The sequence below is a fragment of the Hyperoodon ampullatus genome, assembly GCF_949752795.1.
Source record: "Hyperoodon ampullatus genome assembly, chromosome: 19".
Classification (NCBI taxonomy): domain Eukaryota; kingdom Metazoa; phylum Chordata; class Mammalia; order Artiodactyla; family Ziphiidae; genus Hyperoodon; species Hyperoodon ampullatus.
In genome coordinates, this window is record NC_136932.1 from 654013 (window position 1) to 681717 (window position 27705).

General features: G+C 53.0%; 1 protein-coding gene across 1 annotated transcript in view; it reads right to left on the minus strand.

Moving 5' to 3' along the window:
• Positions 1-1093: 1093 nt before the first annotated feature.
• LOC307067463 (phosphoethanolamine/phosphocholine phosphatase-like) overlaps positions 1094-27705 on the minus strand; it is a gene marked incomplete at both ends in the record, with an annotated part of 232896 nt that continues 206284 nt past the window's right edge. Inside the window, 4 exon segments of the mRNA XM_079724906.1 lie at positions 1094-1209; positions 1269-1353; positions 3150-3221; positions 4092-4688. Of these exon segments, the coding sequence (XP_079581032.1) occupies positions 1094-1209; positions 1269-1353; positions 3150-3221; positions 4092-4688 (870 nt within the window).

A 27705-nucleotide genomic window follows, 5' to 3' on the forward strand; every position in this document is an offset into this window, starting at 1 on the left:
ATTGGTGGCGATCTACCCTCTATACCTGGCTAACACCAATCTTAGGCCCCTTAATCCTCATCTGTATCTTGCTCATGTTTACCCCGTTTTCTTACGTTCCTTTGACGGCGCATGGAAGAAGTCTCTCAGGTGGCCACAAACCAAATGTTCCTCGGTCCTTACACCTTGCTTCCTACAGAACCTCCCACTGGTCTCCCCTAAGCCTCGGACCTCTGGTCGCCCGACTCCCCTTTCGACGCCCCCATTCAGCATGAAGTAGCCAGAGATCAGAACGCCGCCCCATTACACCAAAGATGTCGGCCCAACCAACTGGCCCGAGGCAGGGGAACGCAATCAGATTCACAGGTTGCATCGGACCGAAACTCTCCGGACCACCCAGTTCCAGGAACTGACCTGGGGGCTTTCCACCCAGCCCAGCCTTCCTGCCTTTCGAGGGACAGGACTAGCAGTCCCAAGACTGGTGTAACCGGCACCAGATAGTGCCACGACACCCGAAGAGACCACCAGATAAGGAATACCCTGCACCCTCCCAGATTCACCACACTCCTTTCCCTTCTTCCCCTATAAAATTTTGCCCAACCCTCGCCTGGGTGCGACTTCTCTGGCCCCTTTCTCTCGGACCAGTGAACGTCACCCAGGAGCGCACCCTAATAAAGCTCACTTGAAGCTTTCCTCTGTTTCGCGACGCCGTTTGTTAAGATCCGACCTTACACTTACACATCAAGGATGGCTCTGAGCTGAATTTCTGCAAAACAAGACTATCCTGTGTGAAGAACCCAGTAGAGCTTTGTATCCCATCAGCTACAGGAAGAGAATGGCTGCAGGCTACTGAAAGCCAGCAGCATTTACAACTTAACTCCCATGGCCTCTGCAGTGCTACGTCTGAGTTTTCTGTTTCTGCCCCTGTACCAAACAGCTCTGGTGTAATTCCTCGTTCCTTCCTCCACCCACCCCCACCAACCCGTCCCCTTACCTGTGGTCCGTAGCCCTCTGCTCCGCGCTCGGATGCTGCTGGGGTGCCAAGGACCCACGGGATGGGTCGTTCCCAGCCGCCGGGCGCTGGCTTCCTAGAACCCCGCCAGCTCACGTGGCGCTAACAGCTAGGAGCCCCAAGGATGCCCCGCACCAGGTGTGCTCTGGCTGGGACGCCCACTTCCGGGACACGCTCCTCCGGGAGAGGCACGCAGACCACTGCCACGCTCAGGTGACCTGCAGCCAATGCCGAGCAAGACCCACACAGGCGGTGCCGCGTCCGCACGGTGCAGCACAATCTCGGCGCTCCAGGCACGGGCGCCAGGGGTCGGGCGTCTCCTCTCCTGAGAGGCCGCTAACGATGCCCCGGGGCATGGGCCCCTGTGGCACGGAGACCACTCCAGGCTGGACTCACCGCCAACGCCACCAGGAGGAGCGTTTGGTGGGACTCAGCAAACAACCCAATGTTTTAAATGGAAAAAGGACTTGAAAGATCCTTCTCCAGATAAGACATATAAATGGTCAGCAAGCACATGAAGAGATGTTAATCATCATCAGTCGTGATGAAATGCAAGTTAACACCACAACGCCGACCCCTCCACACACTAGAAGGCCTACAATCAAGAAAGCTAAAAATAACAAATGTTGGCAAAAATTTAGAGAAACTGATACAAAATTTCCCACAGGGAAAATGAGTAAGTTCCGGAAGTGGATGCTGAGAATATTTGTACAACATGAATGTAGTTAATGCCATAGAACTGTATGCTCAAAATGATTTAAATGGTAAATGTTATGTTATGTGGGGGGGTTTAACATAATTTAGCCCCTGCTTTATACCAGACCCCAGAGTCAAAGCTTCTCATCCATTTTCTCACTTTTACTTAACCTCCTAGGATCTTCACACTCCCATTTAACAGACGAAGCTGAACCTGAGAGGTTAAACTAAGTGACTTGCCCAAGGCTCACTCGGCGAAGTCTACACTATTCAATGTTACTGTATTTACTGAACACCTGCTAGAGCACCTACTGAGCAATACCTCCAGCACCTGCCAGAGACATTGTGGGAAGACCAGGATGAACGGGGGCTGAAAGCAGATTACAAAACATGGGTAGATCCTGGGGCCCTGCTCTCAAACACTGAAGTTTCTTGGAGTGGAGGGGATGGCCTGTGCCACCCTTGTGGAGCCTTTTATTCCACGCCACCGCACCCCCACAGAGGAGGGAAGCAGCTGGCCTGATACTGAATATTAGCTCAGCTGGGAGGAGTCCTGGGGCTTTGAAGAAGGCATCTCCTGCCCCACTCCCCACATTGCCCCCTAGAGTCCAGTATGTGGGCACAAGCATCCCTATGGCGGGGCAGGAGGCACATCTCATGGCACCCCTCTCCTCCCGCCCTGCAGTAATGACACTGTACCCATACACCCGCCAGAAGGACAATGAACTCTCCTTCTCTGAGGGCACCATTATCTGCATCACCCGCCACTACTCCGATGGCTGCTGTGAGGGCATCGGCTCAGAGGGGTTTGGATTCTTCCCCGGGAACTATGTGCAGCCCAGCTGCTGACAGCCTGGGACCTCTGGGATGCTGACCCAAGCACCGCCTTGAGTGAGCCTCTTGAGTCCCACACCAAAGCCTGCTCCAGTCAACACTGGACCAGTCCGGCACGCCTCCTGGGCTGTGAGCTGTGTCTGTTCCTTCCCCCCATTGCAGTGGGATGGCGTCCTGGTAAAGACAGAGGAGGTACCCAGAGGCCTGCTGGAGACAGGAAAAAACTGGAAGCCAAGGAGTTTCGTGACCTTACCCACAGGGAACCCTTACGCCATGCAAGACAGGGTCTCAGCTGCAAGTGCCAACTTTGAATAAAATTCTGATGACCCCCTGATGAGGGCCCTGCAGGGCTAGCGGGCCGAGGGACTGAAACGCAACCCACTTGTAAGGCTCCCACTCATTGAGCCTCCTCTGCCTGCCCTAAGCAGCAGTATCTCCCATCTCCTCGGTGCTCACTGAGCCCTCCACACTAGACCCGTGCCCCTCTGCGAAGGTGGGCCGCACCCTGCTCTTTTGCCTGTTGCCTGCTTTGTTATGTATTCAGTCTTGGTTCCCCAGGCTGGGCACTCCTCCAAGAGTGGGGACCAGCTCCCTCACTTAGGTGGGGCTCTCTGAGAGCAGAGATCACCTCGCCCTCATCCCCCCAGACGGCAGCGTGAGACACCTCGCTCACCTCCGCCCCTTCACCTCCTTCACAGCTCTGAAACCACAAGAGGGAGGTGGGCCTTGGGTTTCCACTGGCTCTGCTTTAAAGCATCATGGCTTTCTGTTCCATACGGGAGGAGAGGGACTCAAAAGGCCCAGTCAGTGGGGCGACTTTGGTTAAGTCCCTGGTTTCTTGCTGCATAGACGAGGCTGGGGTGCAAGGAGACATTTTCGGGCTCTGTGAGGTCCCTGGCTGGCCAGAACCGAGCCCCGGAACAGTGTGCTACCTCTTTCCACCAACATGAGGTGACTATTCCCTCTAGCTTTTTATCCTGTGGGGATGCTAACAGGGTGGGGGGGCGGGGGGCAAGGAGTGTAGTGTAGAGTCACAGTAGGTAAAGCAAGATCTAGGCCTGGGACCGTCGGCAAGGAGCGCCACCTCTCTTTGCGAGGAGTCCGGTGCGGGGGAGGTCGGGGTGGTGCATTTCGGGGCCTGGGTCCCCTGGACAGAAAACTGGAGGAGGGAGGCCATGCAGCCCAAGGCAACAGTTAACTGCACCGCGGCGGGACATGTTCCTTCTTGACCCTGACAGGGAACCCTGTCCTCCCAGCTGGGAGGACAAGGTTTGTGGAAACACTGCTGCCTGCTCAGATATGCGCGCCACCCTGGTGCGGCCAGACTCTGGAATTCGCTTGCAGTGGGAATGGGGGAGGCAGCCAAGCTGGGTTAACTGCACAGATGGGGACAGCTCCCAACTCCCTCCTCCAGTCCCCAAATGGACCAACCTGGGATTCCGGGAAATCCCGGAGGGATATACCAAAACGAAAGGGAAAGGGAGTAATAAAACTAGCTTTCTCTTTCCCGACCCCCACCGCCCCACCCCCTCCCCGCCCAGGTGGCCCCTGCAGGCCACGTCCTCAGCACCTGATGCAGGTGTAGGCGCACTTCAGTGGAGATTTCCCAGGGCACCACCCTGGCGAGGAAGGAGCTGGGCTCGGCCTTCTGCGCCTCCTGCATAAGGCGGTGCATGGGGTAGTGGTGGCGCAGGAAGGCCACTTCACTGCCTGCCAGCAGCCCCGTGGGGCAGAAGTCGTTGGCGCCGTCGCTCACGTACAAAAGGCACTCGAAGGGCACGCCGTCGTGGGCCTGCTCGTGCAGATAGTCGCTGAGCACCTTGTGCTGGCACATGTTGGCGGGGCAGCGAGCGCAGCTGTGCGTGTGGAAGGGCTGCAGCGCCAGCAGCCCCCAAGGGTCGGGCCCCAACGGGTTGCTGAAGATGTGGCGGAACAGGCTGTGGTGACCGGCGGCGCACAGCACACTCTCCACGCCAAAGGTGTTGGCGTCTGAGATGAGAATAACCTCAAAGCAGGCGCCCTGCTTGGCCACAAACTGCAGCAGCTCGCCCGTGCCGGGCGACAGGGGGATGGCCTCGTAGATGGCGCGCAAGTCCCGCGGCCGCACGCCCTGCTCGCCCAGGTACTGGAAGACGCGCTGCATGTACTCGTTGTAGAAGCCCTCGCGCTAGGTGGCACACAGGCTCTCAGGCAGCTGCTGGCCCGCCACGGCACGCGCACGATGGAGCCGTCGCTGGTTTCGTCCACGATAGTCTCCTCCAAATCGAAGGTCAGGAGGAAGCGTGGCGCGCCGGGCGCAGCCATCCCGCTCTCCTCTACCAGCTTTGTCCTGAGCGACCAAATCCTTTTGTGGTCACCAAAGAGTCCCTCAGAGGAAAGCGGGACAGGACCTCTGAGCTCCTCCTGCAGGGCGGGGAGCGGCGGCTGCGGAGGTCTGTCCCGGCTGAGTCTGGAGTGTCGAGAGTGGGGAGAGGGCCGAGCTGAGGTATTTGGGCGCAGGATGGAGCAAGGGGTGCTCACGGGAATTGGAGGGGACGCTGCGTCTTATCCATCCCCGGATTTCTGGGCTCCGGCTCTCACGAGTCCTTCCAGTCCAGAGGGTCCGTGAATGCTGTGCATCTGGGCCGTTCCCTCCACTTGCCCCCCATCCCCATGTTATGTATTTTTAACCACAATAAAAAAATGAATGAAACACTGATAATACGTTACAACATGGATAAACATTGAAAACATTCTAAGTCAAAGAAGTCATACTGAAAAGGCCACTCATATCACAACCATCTTGTGTGCTTTAAATCCATAGCAGTTTTGAAAGTGAGGGGAAGGGACTTTCCTGGTGGTCCAGTGGTTAAGACTCTGTGCTCCCAATGTAGGGGGCACAGGTTCGATCCTTGGTCAGGGAACTAAAATCCTGCGTGCACAGCATGGCCAAAAATTAAAATAAAATAAACGTCATTGGCCTGGTTTTGGGTCATAGCATCATCCTTGAACCCATCAGAGCACCCACAGGATGGAACATGGGATTGGCTAGATGTGGATCATATGCCCATCTTCAAGGTGGGTAGCATCAGCCCTCTGGAACTGTTTGGACTGGAAACAGATAAGAAGTTCCCAAAGGAAAGCTGAGGTTCTGGACTTTGGCATGAGAACAGATGCTGGCTTGGGGAAAGCGGCAGATTCCACACCACTGACGGCCCACTGCACAGCTGTGGGATCTGAAGGCCAAGGAAGGAAGGGGCTGATTTAGGGTCAGGGGCTGCAGCCACCCATCCAGTGCTCTTGCTGTCCGCCCACAACAGCAAGAACCTCTTCCTCTTGCAAAAGGCACAGCCCTCCTTGATGTCTCTGGTGGCGGGAGCCCAGGAGTCACACCTGCCCCATGGCCACATGACTCAACCATCCCCCAAGAACAATACTGCTCATTTATCCAGTCTCCTCCCTCCTTTACAAAGAGCAGAGACTAAATGCTATGGTGGTTAGGAAATTCTTGCTCAATGAAGCAGTGAGAGGCTCAAGGATTATGCCGTATCATGGAATCCATCATTGGCAGCTTTCAGAGACCACATGGGTGCACGTGGCTCTCCAAGATCATGCAGCCTCAGTGTGAAACTGTCCATTGGGTGGCCCAGTTGCTCCCGTATCTTTGACTCTTAATGAGTATGAATATGAAAAGTTTGTTACAGCTGGAAGCCCAAAGGACTGCAAGGCCATGGTCTGCTGTATGGTTGTTGTGTCAGGGACACACTCAAATGTTTAGACGGTTATCACCTCGCTTGGCAGGCTATAAGCCTGTGAGGGGGGAGGCCCTTTTCTCAACCACAAGGATGTTAGTAACTGAAACATCCCAAAGGGCTGTCTGTGCTGCCCAGGTAGCTGTTCAATTGCCCAGCAGCAAGGTCAGCTCAGTAACTGGCCACAGGGGCTTGACAGGGACCAGACTGGCCTGAGCTGGAGGACCACAGATGACTGCCTGGATGGTCAGAGGTCAAGGGCTGTCCTGAGACTTGATGTCTATTGATGCCCACTCAGATGGGACAAAGGATGCCTGCAGTCCCAGGAGGGCCCCACCAGCCCTCAGGAGGCAGCACCTGGGGGCTGGTAGGTCACTGCACCAAGTTCTGTATAAATTCATAACATGACCATGGAGTGAGCTCAGTCAGGCCTGTGCTGGACCCAGGCTGCCCAGGCCAAGTGGGGCCAGCACTACTCTCTCCAGTTCAGATGGTAGGAGGAAACCCTGTGGGCTTCTGAGGCCCTAACAGCCGTTGACTGAGGTTGAGTTGGATTTGAAACAGTCAGTGACCAGAGCAGACATTTCATTCTTCTGCCATCAGGTTCCAGGACGGGGGTAGATAACCAGCGGTCCAGGTGAGCCCCACACTCGTGAGTGACCCCAGGCAAGTCCTGTCCACCCTACAGGACTCAGAGGTGTGGGGTTAGGGGGGCCGTGAGCCAGCTGTGCTTAACACTAACCCACTAACCCTAACACCCAAATCTCTACTGTTCACTCCCCAACCCTAACCTCCTCATCTCTAATCCTAAACCCTAAGGCTCCTAACCCCTAGCCCCTAGATACTCGACCTTGACCTGTAAACCTCCCAACCCTTACCCTGACCCTGACTCAGACCGTCTGACCTGACCCTCTAACCCTGACCCTCTAGCCTGCATCCTTTAACTCTAATCCCTCAAAACCTGGGCTCAGCTGAGTGGCTCCATCCAGAGGTGAAGCAGGACCTGTCTTTGGGCCCCCACTGCCTCTGCCCTCTCCTCCCCCCAGGAACCAGAAAGCCCTGGGTTGTTGGACTCTCCTGACCAGATGGGCAGCTGCTCCTGGTCTACCTGCGCCCACACCCCCCTCCTCTGGGGCCCTTGGCCTCTGGACTGTCTGACCTTCAGTCCACCTTCAGGAGCCCGGAGACAAATCCAGGTGAGACGCCTGCTTCATTGGCACAGGTGGGACCTGGTCCCCATCCTCACAGCCCGGCCAGAAAGCTTTGTGCACACTGTCTCAGGAGGCTGCCTGTCCCCAACTAGCTGGAGGGGTCAGGAGTCAGATGTGGAACTGAAGTGTCCTTGAGATTGGAGTGCAGGCAGGAGACGGCAGGAGGGGTGAGAGGTGAGGTGTCATCATTCCCAAATCAGGCAGGGAGTGTGTGCTGTGTTTGCATTTCAGGCAGGGAAGAGTATGTCAGATGGAAGCTCTGAAGTAGCACACCTTGCAGGCCAACCTACTAGGGCAGTTCTTCCCTAAGTCAACGGGTGGTGCAAGACAATGCAAGAAACTGTAAATATATCCTTACAATGAATCTGGCAACTGGAAAGGAAACGTTACAGGTCATGGCAACCAAGGCACGAGGAGCCCGTCCCGCCTGCCCAGGCTTGCGCAGTCTGGAGGTGGAGCCAGGGTAGGCTGGACAGGCAGCTCCTGGCTAGGGCCTGGGCCGGAGAGCCCCAGAAGGCGTGGCAACCCGCAGACAATTTCCAGAGCCCACTGCAGCCGGGAGACGTTCCCTACAGAACAGCCTCGGGCCCTGTGTGTCCACCCTGTACACAGCACGACCCCGTCGACCCCTGGGCCTCATTCACGGCTGTCTGGCCACCCCTCCCCTCACTTCCTGAGTGTCTGAGCCCCCAGGGCCCCCTTGGCCGAGCCTTCTCTGCACACCTGGCTTTCCTGACTATCCCTGCCTCTCTGAGCACACTGTGTCCTTCCCCAGGGTCTGCGGGTCTGGCTAAGGGTCCCCCTTGTCTCCGGGTGGGCACCCCAGCCAACGCTGATGCTTGCCTTTCCTGAAAGATGGCCCCCTCAGTCTCACCAACTCCAAACTGTGTTGTGTTTACTTCTGGCAAAGAGGGAATGAAGAGGAAGCCCCATTCCGGCCTCACGCAAGGTGCGTGCTAACCTTGTGGACCCAAGGGACCACAAAAAAGAGGCTGGAAGCCTGGTGGAGGCACAGCCCCTACCGTCACCCCTGTTCCTCGGCCCAGCTTCTCTCTTCTACCATCAAACCCCTCAGCCGCCACCAGAGGAAATGTGTGGGCCTGATCCTGTCACTCTGGTTCCAAAACTGTTCTGTCTATAAAACGAAGTCAAAGCTAGCTGTCTGGCCACCCTTGCAGCCCCTCTGCGATGCGTCCTCCCCACGAGCCAGGCACCCAGCCCCTTCCCCTGCCCCCTGCCCCCACCCTCCTCTAGAGCGAGCTCTGTCCACCCCGCTCCTTCGGTTCAGCTCAGCTGCCACCTCCGCTGACCCACCAGCCAGAGGTAACCTCTCCCTCCACAGACACACCTGGCCTGCAGCTCCTCTGTCCCACGCCCGGCTGGGCTGAGCACAGCTGAGAGCATGCGCCTGCTTCACTGTGGACCCCAGGCCCCAGCACATGGCACAGGCTCAGGGGTGTTTACTGGACAGATGGATGACCGTGAGGATGAGCAGGCATATCACTCACGGTAGCGGGTAGTGGTCCTCCTTTTGAGTCTCTACACTTCACCACAAAGTGCTGAGGCAACAGCAAAAGGGAGGGTGGGGGAAGGCGGCACCAGAAAGCAACAACTCCATGCCTTCCTCATCCCCCCACAGCACGCACGTGTACACACATATGTGCACGTACACGCCCGAGCATACCTGCATTCACACACATGTACACACACACATGAAAAGATGGACTGCAGTCACACACATGCACACAATCACATGTGCTGCACATGCAAAAACACGTGCATACACACATATGTGCCTGCCTGCACATAAACACACTCACATGCACTCGGGTGTACACAGACCTGTGCACAGACAGCACACACATGCACGTGCTTGTGCACACTCACGTAATACACACACATACATACAAAAGCTCAGGAAATTTCATAAAGTTTGTTTTTGTTTCACCCTCCCCAAGAACGAGGAGACAGCAGATGGTCCCTGGGAAATAAAGATGGTCACGGCCCTGCATCTGTCACAGAGGCTAGTTGAAGGCTCAAGCACGCTCTGCCCTGCCCAGTCGTGGGGTACAGACCCAGCCTGCTCAGCTTCCTCAGCTGAGCCTTCCGCTGCCCCAGCCCCTCGTGGGAGAAGCAAGTCTGAGTGTCAGTTGCAGGTCATGTCTGTGCTACTTCTGGACTGGGGGTCTTGTGTTATCTTGCATGGTATCTTGCTGTGGGCTGAGGCTTACATTTTGCTAACTACTCTTCCATAAGCACTTCACCATATTCCTGAATGCCTATGCCTTCCAGAGGCTCCAGTTCTAGAACCCTGGAGTTGGGAAACAGTCAGCCGTCTCTGTGCACAATCACAAAGCTGCAGTCTGACCCAAGTCCACTTCTTGTATGTCTTAATGCTGCTCCACCTGGGGCTGATTGGGGAGGTGCTGGGTCTACAGTCCATGAAGATCAGGGAGACATGATCCCCTCTCGCAGGCCTGCACAGACTTACCTTTGTCTGTTAGTCCAAGTCATGCTCTATACAACATCTCTGTTTTTCTCCTCTAGAAAAAAATATTCCCAAAAGCAGCAGCATCTCTTTAGACCACAGTCAGGATGACCCTCCTGGAATGAGCCTCAATCCTGCCTCAACTGGACTCTCTCCTGCCCTCTGCCTGACAAGGACCAGGCCTTGGGTGTGGTCAGTCTCCCCTCAGTCTGACTGGGCCTTCCTGACCAGAGAGCCCAGGATACCCCCTGAGCCTGGGGACTCAAGCATGTGTTGTGGGCAAATGTGCTGATGCATCAAAAAATGATAGGACTCTCCAAGACCATGAAAAATCACATACAACACGAACCATAAATAACAGCCAGGCTTGTTCTACACTGTGTGAAAACTGTCAATTTTTCACTGCACTGGAACACACACACAGATGCTCTGGGCCTGGAAGAGCCCCAGGGCCCTGGTGCTGCCCAGACTGGAAAGGGCCTCACACAGCACCTTCTGGATCCTCACTGTGATGGGATGGGGGATCCAGAAAGAATGCATAAGAAGTGGATACAGGAGCCCAGCCAAGCTCCCAGGCTTTTGGGGCCTGGAGGGTCAGAAAGCTCCAGAGTATTCCCCTTGCTGAACTTGGATTCAGAGTCCCAGATGCTCTGTGGGCAGCAGGATCCTCCCATGAGGACACTGACCATCTCCTCCAGGCCTCTACCACACAAAGGGTGACCAATCACAGAGCTGCGCCACAGGGATGAGGGCAGGCCAGGGAGCCTGAGGGAGAGGAGGCGGGAAGCGGCAGCACCCCAGTTCCATGGTCTTCTCGTCCCCCTGGAGCCCCCGCCCTGGTGCACAGTTCACTCCCGGGCTCACCGTGAGTGATGCGCTGAGCAGGCCTGAGTCTTACCGACGGCCAGATCTCTTGGGCCCTCTGCGTCCTGTGTTTTGCTGCAGACAGTACACCCTTAGTAACTGCTCAAGTCGCGGATCGAGAGGGTCAATGAACGAATGAGCAAGGGAATGAGTGAGCGATGAAGGAACAGAGAAATGGGCAGATGGTGGATCCGCGCTGCCATGCTGACCCCGAGAACGAAATGTCACAGGCGTGCAAGACTCTCCCACGAAACAGTCTACACTGCCTCCTGACCCCAAGCCACTCCCTTCAGGACACCCTTGCTCCACACCATAAAATGTACCCTAACCCTAGCCCGTACCCTAACCCATACCCTAACCTGTACCCTAACCCCTACCCTAACCCTAACCTGTAGCCATACCCTAACCCCTAACCCTAAACTTAACCCTAACCCAACACTAACCCTAACCCTAACCCTAACTCAGGCCCTGATCATGTTTTTAACTAAGACCCTAATACTGATCCTACAAAGGCCCTGATGCTCCTCCGAAGTCATGACCTGACAGTGTCCTCAGCTAAGGGCATGACACTAGGCCTCACTCGGGCCCTGTCACTCTCCCTAAGTCAGGCTATCACGCTGTCCCTACCTGAAGCCCTGACATTGGTTCTAAAAATGGCCCTGGTACTCTCAGTAACTAACGTCGTGACACGATCCCTAGATGTTAACCTGACCCTGTCACTAGCTAATGTCCTCCCTCTGATGATAACTAAAGCCCTGATGCTGCGCCTAACTCAGGCCCTGAATTTAGTCCCAAGTCCGTGACACTGTCCTTAATTAAGGCCTAGATGCTTCTCCTAGGTCAGGGCTTGATACTGTTCCTAACTAAGGCCCTAACACTATTCCTAACTCAGGTTCTGACACTGTACGTAACAGAAGGCCCTGGCGCTAGTCCTAAGGCCCTGACACTACTCCTAACTCAGGCTCTGACGCTAGTCCTAACTAAGGCCCTGACACTGTCCCTAACTAAGGCCCTGACACTACACCTAACTCAGGCCCTGACACTGGCCCAAACTAAAGCACTGACACTACTCCTAACACAGGCCCTCACACGATTCCTTTGAAGGCTCTGATGCTAGTCGCAAGGCCCTGACACTGACCCTAAGGCCCTGCTGCCGTCAATATCTAAAGTCCTGACACTATCCTGACAATATATTCTAACGAATGTCTTAATAACGTCCTAGAACTCTCCTGATGTAAGCCTTGACGCTGTCCCTAAGTGAGGCCCCGAGGCTGTCCCTAACATAGGCCCTGAGAATGTCTTTAACAAAGACCCTGATGCTCATCCTACAGAGGCAATTGTGCTGCTCCTAAGCCTGGCCTGACACTTTCCCTAGATAAGGCCCTGACGCTGGTCCTAAATAAGGCCCTGATGCTCTGAATAACTAAGGCCTTCAAACTATCCCTCGCTCATTTCCTAACATTTTCCCTAGCCCATAACCTGACTCGATCTGTAGATAATGTCCTGCCTCTTATCCTACCTGAAGCCCTAATGCTTTCCCTAACTAAGTCACTGACTACTCCTAACTCAGGCCCTGACACTGGCCCTAACCAAAGCCTTCAAACTACTCCTAACTCAGGTCCTGACACTGTCCCTTACAAAGACCCTGACACTACACATAACACAGGCCCTGACATGATGCCTAACAAAGGCTCTGATGCTAGTCTTAACTAAGGCCCTGACACTCTCCCTACCTAAGGCCCTGAACGTACTCCTAACTCAGGCCCTGATCATGTCTTTAACTAAGACCCTACTGCTCATCCTACAAAGGCCCTAATGCTGCTCCTAAGTCATGCCCTGAGAGTGTCCCTAGCTAAGGGCCTGATGCTAGGCCTCACTCAGGCCGTCGCTCTCCTTACGTCAGGCTCTGACGCTGTCCCTACCTGAAGCCCTAACACTGTTTCTAAACAAGGCCCCTGGTACTCTCAGTAACTATGGTATTGACACTATCTCCAGGTCATTTCCTGACACTATACCTAGATATTGACCTAACTCTATCTTTAGCTAAAGTTGAGCCTCTTATGGCAACTAAAGCCCTGATGCTGTGCCTGAATCAGGCCGTGAATTTAGCCCCAAGGCCATGACACTGTCCCTAACTAAGGCCTAGATGCTGGTCCAACGTCAGGGCCTGATACTGTCCCTAACAAAGGCCCTAACACTATTCCTAACTCAGGCCCTGACACTGTACCTAACAGAAGGCTCTGATGCTACTCCTAACCAAGGCCCTGACACTGTCCCAAACTAAGGCCTAGATGCTGGTCCAAAGTCAGGACCTCATACTGTCCCCATCTAAGGACCTAGCACTATGGCTAACTCAGTCCCTGACAGTACCTAACAGAAGGCCCTGACCCCAGTCCTAACTAAGACCCTGACACTGTCCCTAACAAAGGCTCTGATGCTAGTCCTAACCAAGGCAATGACACTGTCCCTAAGTAAGGCCTGAGATTACTAATAACTCAGGCCATGACACGATACCTAAAAAAGGCTCTGATGCTGTTCCTAACTAAGGCACTGACACTGTCCCTAACTAAGGCCCTGACACTACTCCTAACTCAGGCCCTCAAACGATTCCTAACAAAGGCTCTGATGCTAGTCCTAAGGCCCTGACACTGTTCCTAACAAAGGCACTGATGCCACTCCTAACTCAGGCCCTAACACTGTCCCCAATGAAGGGCCTTGTGTGACTCCTAATTCAGGCCCTAACACGATACCTAACAAAGGCTCTGATGCTAATCGTACCTAAGGCTCTGACACTGTCCTTAACTAAGGCCTGGACACTACCACTAACTCAGGCCCTGATACTGTCTCTACCTAAGGCCCTGACACTACACCTACCTCAGGCCATGACAGTGTCCCTAACTAAGGCCCTGACACTACACCTACCTCAGGCCATGACAGTGTCCCTAACTAAGGCCCTGACACTACTCCTAAATCTGCCCTGACATTATAACTAACAAAGGCTCTGACGCTAGTTCTAACCAAGGCCCTGACACTGTCCGAAACAAAGGCACTGACACTACTCCTAACTCAGGCCCTGACACGGTACCTAACGAAGGCTCTGATGCTAATCCTAACTAAGGCCCTGACACTGACCCTAACTAAGCCCTTGACACTACTCCTAACTAAGGCCCTGATGCTACACATAGCTCAGGCCCTGACACTGTCCTTAACGAAGGCCTTGACACTACTAATGACTCAGGCCCTGACACTGTCCCTGAGGCCCTGACACTACTACTAACTCAGGCCCTGACACGATACCTAACGAAGGCACTGATGGTAACCCTAACTAAGGCCTTGACACTATTCCTAACTAAGGCCCTGATGCTACACTTAACTCAGGCCCTGACACTGTCCCTAAATAAGGCCTTGATACTACACCTACAACAGGCCCTGACACTGTTCCTAACAGAGGCACTGATGCTAGTCCTAAATCAGGCCCTGACACTGTCCCTAATAAAGGCCCTGCTGCTGTCAATATCTAAAGTCCTGACACTATCCTAAGCTTATATCCTGACCAATCTCTTACTAAGTTCCTGAAACTGTCCCTAAGAGAGGCCCTGAGGCTGTCCCTAACAGAGGTCCTGATAATGTCTTTAACAAAGACCCTGATGCTGATCTTACAGAAGTACTGGTGCTACTCCTAAGCCTTGCGTGGACACTGCCCCTAGATAAGACCCTGACGCAGGTCCTAAATAAGGCCCTGATGATCTGAATAACTAAGGCATTGAAACTATCCCTCGCTCATTTCCTGACGTTATGCCTAGCCTGTAACCTGACTCAGTCCGCAGCTAATGTCCTGCCTCTTATCCTACCTGAAGCCCTAATGCTGTCCCTAACTAAGGCCCTGACTACTGCTAAATCAGGCCCTGAAACTAGCCCTAACTAAAGCCTTCACACTACTCCTATCTCAGGTCCTGACACTGTCCCTAACTAAGGCCCTGACACTACTCATAACTCAGGCCCTGAGACGATACCTAACAAAGGCTCTGATGCTAGTCTTAACTAAGGCCCTGACACTCTCCCTACCTAAGGCCCTGAACGTACTCCTAACTCAGGCCCTGATCATGTCTTTAACTAAGACCCTACTGCTCATCCTACAAAGGCCTTAATGCTGCTCCTAAGTCATGCCCTGAGAGTGTCCCTAGCTAAGGGCCTGATGCTAGGCCTCACTCAGGCCCTGTCGCTCTCCCTAAGACAGGCTCCCAGGCGATCCCTACCTGAACCCCTGAAACTGGTTCTAAACAAGGACCTGATACTCTCAGTAACTGTGGTATTCACACTATCCCCAGGTCATTTCCTGACACTATACCTATACCTTAATGTAACCCTGTCTTTATCTAAAGTCGAGCCTCTTATGCCAACTAAAGGCCTGATGCTGTGCATAACTCAGGCCCTGACTTAGTCCCAAGGCCTTGACACTGTCCCTAACTAAGGCCTAGATGCTGGTCGAATGTCAGGGCCTGATACTGTCCCTAACAAAGGCCCTAACACTAATCCTAACTCAGGCCCTGACAGTGTACCTAACAGAAGGTCCTGACGTTAGTCCTAAGACCCTGACACTGTCCCTAACAAAGGCTCAGATGCTAGTCCTAACCAAGGCCCTCACACTGTCCCTAACTAAGACCCTGACAGTACTCCTAACTTAGGCCCTGACCCGATACCTAACAAGGCTTACTTATTAAGTAATAATTAGCCTACCTGAAGCCCTAACTCTGTCCCTAACTAAGGACCTGAATAGTCCTAACTAAGGCCCTGACACTGTCCTCACCAAGGCCTTCACCGTACTCCTAACTCAGCCCCTGACACTGTACCTAACTAAGGCCCTGACAGTACTCCTAACTTAGGCCCTGACACGATACCTAACAAAGGTTCTGATGCTATTCCTAACTAAGGTGCTGAAACAGGACCTAACTAAGGCCCTTGACTTAGGAGTAGTGTCAAGGCTTTAGTTAGGGACACTGTTGGGCCTTAGTTCGGACTAGCATCACAGCCTTTGTTAGGTATCATGTCAAGGCCTGACTTAGGAGTAGTGTCAGGGCCTTAGTTGGGGACAGTGTCAGGTCCTTAGTTAGGACTAGCAACAGAGCCTTTGTTAGTAATCGTGTGAGGGCCTGAGTTAGGAGCAATGTCGAGGCCTTAGATAGGGACAGTGTGTGTCAGGGCCTTGGTTAGGACTAGCATCAGAGTCTTTGTTAGGTATCATATCAGGGCCTGAGTTAAGAGTAGTATCAGAGCCTTAGTTAGGAACAATGTCATGGCCTGAGTTAGGAGTAGTATCAGGGCGTTATTTAGGGACACTGTCAGGGCCTGAGTTAGCAGTAGTGTCAAGGACTTTGTTAGGGATTGTGTCAGGGCCTCAGTTAGGAATAGTGTCAGTGCCCTAGGTAGGGACAGTATGAGGCCCTGACTTAGGATGAGCATCTAGGCCTTAGTTAGGGACAGTGTCACGGCCTTGGGACTAAATTCAGGGCCTCAGTTAGGCACAGCATCAGGGCTTTAGTTGGCATAAGAAGCTCAACTTTAGCTAAAGAAACGGTTAGGTTAAGGTCTAGGTATAGTATCAGGAAATAACCTAGGGATAGTGTCAAACTTTAGTTACTGAGAGTATCAGGGCCTTGTTCAGAACGAGTGTCAGGGATTCAGGTAGGGACAGCATCAGAGCCTGACAGAGACACGGTCAGAGCATGACTGAGGCCTAGCGTCAGGCCCTTAGCTAGGGACACTGTCAGGGCATGACTCAGGAGCAGCATCAGGGCCTCTGTAGAATCAGCATTACGGTCTTAAGACATGATCAGAGACTGAGTTAGGGAGAGCGTCAGGGCCTCAGTTACGGGTAGCTTCAGGGCCTATGTTAGCGACAACCTCACGGCTTTATTTGGGGACAGCGTCAGGGCTGACTTAGGAATAGTGTCAGGCCTTTAGTTATTACTATCAGCAGGGCCTACATTAGGGACAGCTTCCGGGCCTTACTTTAAGACAGTGTCAGGGCCTTAACAGGACTATTCAGGGCCTTAGTTAGGGACAGCATTAGGGCTTTATGTAGGATGAGAGGCAGGATATTAACTATGGACTGAGTCAGGTTACGGGCTAGGGATAAGGTCAGGAAAGGACAGAGGGACAGTTTGAAGGCCTTAGTTACTGAGAGAACCTGGGCCTTCTTTACGACCAGCGTCATGGCCTTCGGTAGGGACAGTGCCAGGGCAAGGCCTCGGAGGAGCATAAGGGCCTCTGTAGGATCAGCATCAGGGTCTTGGTTAAAGACATTCTCAGGGTCTCACTCAGGGACAAGCTCAGGGCCTCACTTAGGGACAGCGTCAAGGCTCACGTAGGGACAGTTTCACGACCTTAGTAAGAGATGTGACAGGATATATGCTCAGGATAGTGTCAAAACTTTAGATATTGATGGCAGCAGGGCCTTTGATAGGGACAGTGTCAGGGCCTGAGTTAGGGACAGTGTCAGGGACTGAGCTAGGGTCAATGTCAGGGCCTTAGTTAGGATTAGCATCAGAGCCTTCATTAGGTATCGTGTCTGGGCCTGAGTTAGTAGTGTCAGGTCCTTAGTTATGGACAGTGTCAGGGCCTGAGGTAGGTGTAGTGTCAGGGCCTTAGTTCAGACAGTGTCAGGACCTTAGTTAGGACTAGCATCAGAGCCTTTGTTAGGTATCGTGGCAGGGCCTATATTAGGAGTACAAGGGCCTTAGTTGGGGACACATTCACGGGTTGAGCTAGGAGTAATGTCAGGGCGTTATTTAGGGAGAGTGTCAGGGCGTGAGTTAGGAGTAGTCTCAGGGCCTTAGTTAGGAGTAGCACCAGAGCCTTTCTTAGGAATAGTGTGAGGGCCTGAGTTAGGACCAGCATCAGAACCTCTGTTCGGTATCGTGTCACGGCCTGAGTTAGCCGTAATCTCAGGCTCTACTTAGGGACAGTGTCCGGGCATTGGTTAGGAGCAACAGAGCCTTTGTTACGGACACTGTCAGGACCTTGGTTGGGACTAGTGTCAGAGCCTTCTGTTAGGTACACTGTCAGGGCTTGAGTTAGGAATAGTATTATGGCCTTAGTTAAGGACAGTATCAGGAGCTGACTTAGAGCATCAAGGCCTTAGTTAGGGACAGTGTCACAGCCTTGGGGCTGAATTCAGAGCCTGAGTTAGGGACAGCATCAGTGCTTTAGTTGCCATAAGAGGCCTGACTTTACCTAAAGACAGGGTTAAATTATGATCTAGGTATAGTGTCAGGAAATGACCCAGGTATAGTGTCAACACCTTAGTTACTGAGAGTATCAGGGCCTTGGTTAGAACCAGTGTCAGGGCTTCAGGTAGGGACAGCATCAGAGCCTGACGTAGGGAGAGTGACAGGGCCTGAGTGAGGCCTAGCATCAGTCCCTTAGCTCGGGACACTGTCAGGTCATGACTCAGGAGAAGCATCAGGGCCTCTGTAGGATCAGCATTATGGTCTTAGTTAAAGACATGGGGGCTTCCCTGGTGGTGCAGTGGTTTAGAGGCCGCCTGCCGATGCAGGGGACACGGGTTCGTGCCCTGGTCCGGGAAGATCCCACATGCCATGGAGCTGCTGGGCCCGTGAGCCATGGCTGCTGAGCCTGTGCGTCCGGAGCCTGTGCTCCACAACGGAAGAGGCCACAACAGTGAGAGGCTGGTGTATCGCAAAAAAAAAAAAAAAAAAAGACATGGTCAGGGCCTGAGTTAGGCGGAGCGTCAAGGCCTCAGTTAGGGATAGCTTCAGGGCCTGTCTTAGGGACAGCCTCAGGGATTTAGGGCCAGCAACAGGGCTGACTTATGGATAGTGTCAGGACCTTGGTTAGAGATGGGTCAGTATATTAGCTCAGGATAGTGTCAGGCCTTTAGTTATTGCCGGCAGCAGGGCCTGCATTAGGGACAGCTTCCGGGCCTTACTTACAAACAGTGTCAGGGCCTTACTGATGACTAGTCAGGAACTTAGTTAGGGACAGCATTAGGGCTTCAGGTAGGGTAAGAGGCAGGACATTAACTACGGACTGAGTCAGGTTACGGGCTAGGGATTAAGACAGGAACGTAGCGAGGGACAGTTTGAAGGCCTTAGTTACTGAGAGCACCTGGGCCTTCTTTAGGACCAGCATCACAGCCTTCGGTAGGGACAGTGTCAGGGCAAGGCCTAGGAGGAGTAAGAGGGCCTCTGTAGGATCAGCATCACGGTCTTGGTTAAAGACATTCTCAGGGCCTCACTTAGGGACAGGCTCAGGGTCTTACTTAGGGACAGTGTCAAGGCTCACTTAGGGAAAGTTTCAGGACCTTAGTAAGAGATGGGACAGGATATATGCTAAGGGAACTGTCAAAACTTTAGATATTGACAGGAGCAGGGCGTTTGTTACGGACACTCTCAGGGCCTGAGTTAGGACTAGCATCAGTGCCTCTGTTAGGAACAGGGTCAGGGCCTGTTGTAGGTGTAGTATCAGGGCCTTATTTAGGGACAGTGTCAGGGCCTGAGTTAAGTGTAGCTTCAGGGCCTAGTTAGGAATAGTGTCAAGGCCTTACTCAGGGTCACTGTCACGGCCTTAGTTAGGGTTAGCATCAGAGCCTTCGTTAGGTATAATGTCAGGGCCTGAGGTAGAAGTCATTTCAGGGCCTTGGTTAGGAAGAGTGTCACAGCCTTTGTTATGTATAATGGCAGGGCCAGAGTTAGGAGAAGAGTCAGGTCCTTAGTTAGGGACACTGTCAGGGCCTTATTTAGGGACAGTATCACGGCCTGAGTTGGTAGTAGTGTCAAGGCCTTAGTTAAGGACACTGTCAGGGCAAGGCCTAGGAGGAGCATATGGGCCTATGTAGGATCAGCATCAGGGGCTGGGGCTGGGGCTGGGGCTGGCGCTGGGGCGAGGGCTAGGGCCTTAGTTAGGAATAGTGTCATGGCCTTAGTTAGTGTCACTGTCAGGGCCTCTGTTAGGGTTAGCGTCAGAGCCTTCATTAGGTATGATGTCAGGGCCTGAGTTAGAAGTAGTGTCAGGGCCTTAGTGAGGGACAGTGTAAGGTATTTGGTAGGATGAGTGTCAGAGCCTTTCTTATGTATAATGGCAGGGCCAGAGTTAGGAGAAGAGTCAGGCCCTTAGTTAGGGACACTGTCAGGGCCTTAGTTAGGGATACTATCACAGCCTGAGTTAGTAGTAGTGTCAAGCCTTAGTTAAGGACAGTGTCAGGGCCTTACTTACAACTAGTATCAGAGCCTTTGTTCGGTATCTTGTCAGGGTCTGATTTAGGAGTAGTGTCAGGGCCTTAGTTAGGGACAGTGTCAGGGCCTGAGTTATGAGTGGAATCAGTGCCTCTCTTAGGAACACTGTCAGAGTCTGTGTTAGGTGTAGTGTCAGGGCATAAGTTGGGACAGTGTCCGGGCCTTGGTTAGGACTACCATCACAGCCTTTTTTAGGGATAGTGTCAGTGCCTTGGTTAGGACGAGCGTCAGAGACTTTGTTATGTATAATGGCAGGGCCAGAGGTAGGAGGAGAGGCAGGCCCTTAGTTAGGGACACTGTCAGGGCCTTAGTTAGGGACAGTATCATGGCCTGAGTTAGTAGTAGTGTCAAGCCCTCAGTTAAAAACAGTGTCACGGCCTTACTTACAACTAGCATCAAGCCTTTGTTCGGTATCGTGTCATGGCCTGAGTTAGCTGTAGTCTCAGGCCCTACTTAGGGACAGTGTCAGTGCCTTGGTTAGGACTACCATCAGAGCCTTTGTTAGGGCCAGTGGCAGGGTCTTGGTTAGGACTGGCGTCAGGGCCTTCTGTTAGGTACACTGTCAGGGCTTGAGTCAGGCATAGTGTCAGGGACTTTGTTAGGGACAGTATCAGGCCCTGACGTTGGACCAGCATCTAGGCCTTAGTTAGGGACAGTGGCATGGCCTTGGGGCTGAATTCAGGGCCTGAGTTAAGCACAGCATCAGGGCTTCAGTTGCCATAAGAGGCTCGACTTTAGCTAAAGACAGGGATAAGTTATGATCTAGGTATACTGTCAGGACATGACCCAGGTATAGTGTCAACACGTTAGTTACTGAGAATATCGGGGCCTTGTTTAGAACAAGTGTCAGGGCTTCAGGTAGGGACAGCGTCACAGCCTGATGTAGGGAGAGCGACAGGGCCCGAGTGAGGCCTAGCATCAGGCCCTTAGCTGGGGACACTGTCAGGGCATGACTCAGGAGCAGCATCAGGGCCTCTGTAGGATCACAATTACGGTCTTAGTTAAAGACATGATCAGGGCCTAAGTTAGGCAGACCGTCAAGGCCTCAGTTAGGGATAGCTTCAGGGCCTGTGTTAGGGACAGTCTCAGGGCTTGATTTAGGGCCAGCATCAGGGCTGACTTAGGGATAGTGTCAGGACCTTGGTTAGAGGTGGGTCAGTATATTAGCTCAGGATAGTGTCAGGCCTTTAGTTATTGCCGGCAGCAGGGCCCTGCATTAGAGACAGCTTCCGGGCCTTACTTACAAACAGTGTCAGGGCCTTAGTGATGACTAGTCAGGGCCTTAGTTAGGGACAGCATTAGGGCTTCAGGTAGGGTAAGAGGCAGGACATTAACTACGGACTAGGGATAAAGTCAGGAACGGAGCGAGGGACACTTTGAAGGCCTTAGTTATCGAGAGCACCTGGTCCTTCTTTAGGACCAGTATCATGGCCTTCGGTAGGGACACTGTCAGGGCAAGGCCTAGGAGGAGCATAAGGGGCTCTGTACAATCAGGGGCAGGGGATGGGGCTGGGGATGGGGATGGGGCTAGGAGAGGGCTGGGGCTAGGGTTAGGGATAGGGCCTTAGGAATAGTGTCAAGGCCTTAGTTAGGGTCACTGTCAGGGCCTTAGTTAGGGTTAGCATCAGAGCCTTCATTAGGTATAATGTCAGGGCCTTAGTTAGAAGTAGTGTCAGGGCCTTAGTGAGGGACAGTGTCATGTCCTTGGTAAGGACGAGCGTTAGAGCCTTTGTTATGTATAATGGCAGAGCCAGAGTTACGAGGAGAGTCAGGCCCTTAGTCAGGGACACTGTCAGGGCCTTAGTTAGGGACAGTATCACAGCCTGAGTTAGTAGTAGTGTCAAGGCCTTAGTTAAGGACAGTGCCAGGGACTTACTTACAACTAGCATCAGAGTCTTTGTTTGGTATTGTGTCAGGGCCTGATTTAGGAGTAGTGTGAGGGCCTTATTTACGGACAGTGTCAGGGCCTGAGTTAGGAGTGGAATCAGTGCCTCTCTTAGGAACAGTGTCAGAGTCTGTGTTAGGGGTAGTGTCAGGGCATTAAGTTAGGACAGTCTCAGGGCCTTGGTTAGGAATACCATCAGAGCCTTTGTTAGGCAGAGTGTCAGGGCCTTGGTTACGAGGAGCGTCAGAGACTTTGTTATGTATAATGGCAGGGCCAGAGTTAGGAGGAGAGTCAGGCCGCTAGTTAGGGACACTGTCAAGGCCTTAGTTAGGGACAGTATCATGGCCTGAGTTAGTAGTAGTGTCAAGTCCTTAGTTAAGGACAGTGTCACGGCAAGGCCTAGGAGGAGCATAAGGGCCTCTGTAGGATCAGGGGCTGGGGCTGGGGCTAGTGTCAAGGACTTAGTTAGGGTCACTGTCAAGGCCTAAGTTAGGGACAGTATCACGGCCTGAGTTAGTAGTAGTGTCAAGGCCTTAGTTAAGGACTGTGTCACTGCAAGGGCTAAGTGTAGCATACTGGCCTCTGTAGGATCAGGGGCTGGTGCTGGGGCTGGGGATAAGGCTGGGGCAAGGGCTAGGGCTAGGGATACGGCTAGGGCTAGGGCCTTAGTTAGGAAGAGTGTCAAGGCCTTAGTTAGGGTCACTGTCAGGGCCTTAGTTACGGTTAGCATCAGAGCCTTCCTTAGGTATAATGTCAGGGCCTGAGGTAGAAGTCATGTCAGAGCCTTGGTTAGGACGAGCGTCACAGTCTTTGTTCTGTAAAATGGCAGGGCCAGAGTTAGGAGATTCAGGCCCTTAATCAAGGACACTGTCAGGGCCTTAGTTAGGGACAGTATCACGGCCTGAGTTAGTAGTAGTGTCAAGGCCTTAGTTAAAAACAGTGTCAGGGCCTTACTTACAACTAGCATCAGAGCCTTCATTCAGTATCGTGTCAGGGCCTGATTTAGGAGTAGTGTCAAGGCCTTAGTTAGGGTCAGTGTCAGGGGATTAGTTAGGAGTACTGTCAAGGCCTTACTTAGGATTAGTGTCAGAGACTTAGGATTAGCATCAGAGCCTTCATTAGGTATCGTGTCAGGGCCTGAGCTAGGAGTAGTGTCAGGGCCCTAGTTAGGGACAGTGACAGGGCCTGAGTTAGGAGTGGAATCAGTGCCTATCTTAGGAACAGTGTCAAGGGCCTGTGTTAGGTGTAGTGTCAGGACAGTGTCAGGGCCTTAGTTAGGACTAGCATCAGAGCCTTGCTTAGGTATCGTATCACGGCCTGAGTTAGCCGTAGTCTCAGGCCCTACTTAGGGACAGTGTCAGTGCCTTGGTTAGGACTACCATCAGAGCCTTTGTTAGGGCTAGCGGCAGGGTCTTGGTTAGGACTGGCGTCAGGGCCTTCTGTTAGGTACACTGTCAGGGCTTGAGTCAGGCATAGTGTCAGGGACTTTGTTAGGGACAGTATCAGGCCCTGACGTTGGGCCAGCATCTAGGCCTTAGTTAGGGACAGTGGCACGGCCTTCGGGCTAAATTCAGGGCGTGAGTTAAGCACAGCATCAGAGCTTTACTTGCCATAAGAGGCTCGACTTTAGCTAAAGACAGGGATAAGTTATGATCTAGGTATACTGTCAGGACACGACCCAGGTATAGTGTCAACACCTTAGTTACTGAGAATATCGGGGCCTTATTTAGAACAAGTGTCAGGGCTTCAGGTAGGGACAGCGTCACAGCCTGATGTAGGGAGAGCGACAGGGCCCGAGTGAGGCCTAGCATCAGGCCCTTAGCTGGGGACACTGTCAGGGCATGACTCAGGAGCAGCATCAGGGCCTCTGTAGGATCACAATTACGGTCTTAGTTAAAGACATGATCAGGACCTGAGTTAGGCGCACCATCAAGGCCTCAGTTAGGGATAGCTTCAGGGCCTGTGTTAGGGACAGCATCAGGGCTTGATTTAGGGCCAGCATCAGGGCTGACTTAGGGATAGTGTCAGGATCTTGGTTCGAGGTGGGTCAGTATATTAGCTCAGGATAGTGTCAGGCCTTTAGTTATTGCTGGCAGCAGGGCCTGCATTAGGGACAGCTTCTGGGCCTTACTTACAAACAGTGTCAGGGTCTTAGTGATGACTACTCAGGGCCTTAGTTAGGGACATCATTAGGGCATCAGGTAGGATAAGAGGCAGGACATTAACTACGGACTAGGGATAAAGTCAGGAACGGAGCGAGGGACACTTTGAAGGCCTTAGTTATCGAGAGCACCTGGTCCTTCTTTAGGACAAGTATCACGGCCTTCGGTAGGGACAGTGTCAGGGCAAGGCCTAGGAGGAGCATAAGGGCCTCTGTAGTATCAGCATCAGGGGATGGGGATGGGGATGGGGATGGAGATGGGGCTAGGGGAGGGCTAGGGCTAGGTTTAGGGCTGGGCCTTAGTTTGGAATAGTGTCAAGGCCTTAGTTAGGGTCACTGTCAGGGCCTTAGTTAGGGTTAGCATCAGAGCCTTTGTTAGATATAATGTCACGGCCTGAGTTAGAAGTAGTGTCAGGGCCTTGGTGACGGACAGTGTCAAGGCCTTGGTTAGGATGAGTGTCAGAGCCTTTGTTATTATAATGGCAGGGCCAGAGTTAGGAGGAGAGTCAGGCAATTAGTCAGGGTCACTGTCAGGGCCTTAGTTAGGGTTGGCATCATAGCCTTCGTTAGGTATAATGTCAGGGCTTGAGTTAGAAGTAGTGTCAGGGCCTTAGTTAAGGACAGTGTCAGGGCCTTACTTACAACTAGCATCAGAGTCTTTGTTCGGTATTGTGTCAGGGCCTGATTTAGGAGTAGTGTGAGGGCCTTATTTACGAACATTCTCAGGGCCTGAGTTAGGAGTGGAATCAGTGCCTCTCTTAGGGACAATGTCAGAGCCTGTTTTAGGAATAGTGTCAGGGCGTAAGTTAGGACAGTGTCAGGGCTTTGGTTTGGACTACCTTCAGAGCCTTTGTTAGGGAGAGCGTCAGGGCCTTGGTTAGGACGAGTGTTAGAGACTTTCTTATGATAATGGCAGGGCCAGAGTTAGGAGAAGAGTCAGACGGTTAGTTAGGGACACTGTCAGGGCCTTAGTTAGGAACAGTATGACGGACAGAGCTAGTAGTAATGTACAGTCTTTAGTTAAGGACAGTGTCAGGGCATGGCCTAGGAGGACCATAAAGTCCTCTGTAGGATCAGGGGCTGGGGCTGGGGCTGGGGCTGGGTGTGGAGCTGGGGATGGGGCTGGGGTTGGGGATGGGGCTGGTGCTAGGACTAGGGCTAGGACTAGGCCCTTAGTTAAGAATAGTCTCAAGGCCTTAGTTAGGGTCACTTTCAGGGCGTTAATTAGGGTAAGCATCAGACCCTTCGTTAGGTATAATGTCAGGGCCTGAGTTCGAAGTAGTGTCATGGCCTTGGTGACGGACAGTGTGAGGGCCTTGTTAGGAGGAGCGTCAGAGCCTTTTTTATGTAAAATGGCAGAGCCACAGTTAGGAGGAGAGTCAGGCCCTTAGTTAGGGACACTGTCAGGTCCTTAGTTAGGGACAGTATCACAGCCTGAGTTAGTAGTAATGTCAAGGCCTTACTTAAGGACAGTGTCAGGGCGAGGCCTAGGAGGAGCATAAGGGCCTCTGTAGGATCAGGGGCTGGGGCTGGGTATAGGGCTAGGGCTACGGCTACGGCCTTAGTTAGGAATAGTGACAAGGCCTTAGTTAAGGACAGTGTCAGGGCAAGACCTAGGAGGAACATAAAGGCCTCTGTAGGATCAGCATCAGGGCCTGGGGCTGGGGATGGGGCAGGGGCTGTGGTTAGGGCTGGGGCTACGGCTGAGGCTGGGGCTGAGGCTGGGGCTGGGGCTAAGGCTAAGCCCTTAGTTAGGAATAGAGTCAAGGCCTTACTTAGGGTCACTGTCAGGGCGTTAGTTAGGCTTAGCATCAGAGCCTTCGTTAGGTATAATGTCAGGCCTGAGTTAGAAGTAGTGTCAGGGCCTTAGTGAGGGACAGTGTCTGGGCCTTGGTTAGGACGAGCGTCAGAGCCTTTGTTATGTATAATGGCAGGTCCAGAGTTAGGAGGAGAGACAGGCCCTTAGTTAGGGACACTGTCAGGGCCTTAGTTACGGACAGGATCACAGTCTGAGTTAGTAGTAGTGTCAAGGCCTTAGTTAAGGACATTGTCAGGGCAAGGCCTAGGAGGAGCATAAGGGCCTCTGTAGGATCAAGGGCTGGGGCTGGGGCTCGGGCTCGGGCTAGGGCTGTGGCGGGACTGGGCCTGGGGCTAAGGCTAGGCCCTTAGTTAGGAATAGTGTCAAGGCCTTAGTTAGGGTCACTGTCACGGCCTTAATTAGGGTTAGCATCACAGCCTTCGTTTGGTATAATGTCAGGGCCTGAGTTAGAAGTAGTGTGAGGGCCTTAGTGAGGGACAGTGTCTGGGCCTTGGTTAGGATGAGGGTCAGAGCCTTTTTTATGTAAAATGGCAGAGCCAGAGATAGGAGGAGAGTCAGGCCCTTAGCCAGGGACACTGTTAGCGCCTTAGTTAGGGACAATATTACGGCCTGAGTTAGTAGTTGTGTCAAGGCCTTAGTTAAGCACACTGACAGGGAAAGGCCTAGGAGGAGCAAACAGGCCTCTGTAAGATCAGCATCAGGGGCTGGGGCTGTGGATGGGTCTGGGTCTGGGTTTCGGGCTGGGGCTGACGCTGGGGCTGGGGCTGGCGTTAGGGCTAGGACTAGGACTAGGGCTAGGACTAGGCCCTTAGTTAGGAATAGTGGAAAGGCCTTACTTAGGGTCACTGTCAGGGCCTTAGTTAGGGTTCTCATCAGAGCTTTCATTAGGTATAATGTCAGGGCCTGAGTTAGAAGTAGTGAAAGGCACTTAGTGAGGGACAGTGTCAGGGCCTTTTTTAGGACTAGTGTCAGAGCTTTCTTTTGTATAATGGCAGGGCCAGAGTTAGGAAAAGAGTGGGGACCTTAGTTAAGGACACTGCCTGAGCCTTAGTTAGGGACAGTATCACAGCCTGAGTTAGTAGTAGTGTCAAGGCCATAGTTAAGGACAGAGTCAGGGCAAGGCCTAGGAGGAGCATAAGGGCCTCTGTTGGATTAGCACCTGGGGTACGGGCAGGGCCTGCCTCTGGGGCTGCGGCTGGGGCTGGGGATAGGGCAGGGGCAGGGGCTAGGGATGGGGCTAGGGCTGGGGCTGGGGCTGGGGCTAGGGATGGGGCTGGGGCTGCGGCTGGTGCTAGGGATGGGGATGGAGCTGGGGCTGGGGCTAGGGCTAGGGCTAGGGCTAGGGCCATATTTAGGAATAGTGTCAAGGCCTTAGTTAGGGTCACTGTCAGGGCCTTAGTTAGGGTTGGCATCATAGCCTTCGTTAGGTATAATGTCAGGGCTTGAGTTAGAAGTAGTGTCAGGGCCTTAGTGAGGGACAGTGTCAGGGCCTTGGTTAGGACGAGCGTCACAGCCTTTTTTATGTATAATGGCAGGGAAAGTGTTAGGAGGAGAGTCAGGCCCTTAGTTAAGGACACTTTCAGGGTCTTAGTTAGGGACAGTATCACAGCCTGAGTTAGTAGTAGTGTCAAGGCCTTAGTTAAGGACAGGGTCAGGGCAAGGCCTAGGAGGACCATATAGGCCTCTGTAGGATCAGCATCAGTGGCTGGGGCTAGGGCTGGGGCTGGGGCAGGGGCTGGAGCTTGGGCTAGGGCTAGAGCCATAGTTACAA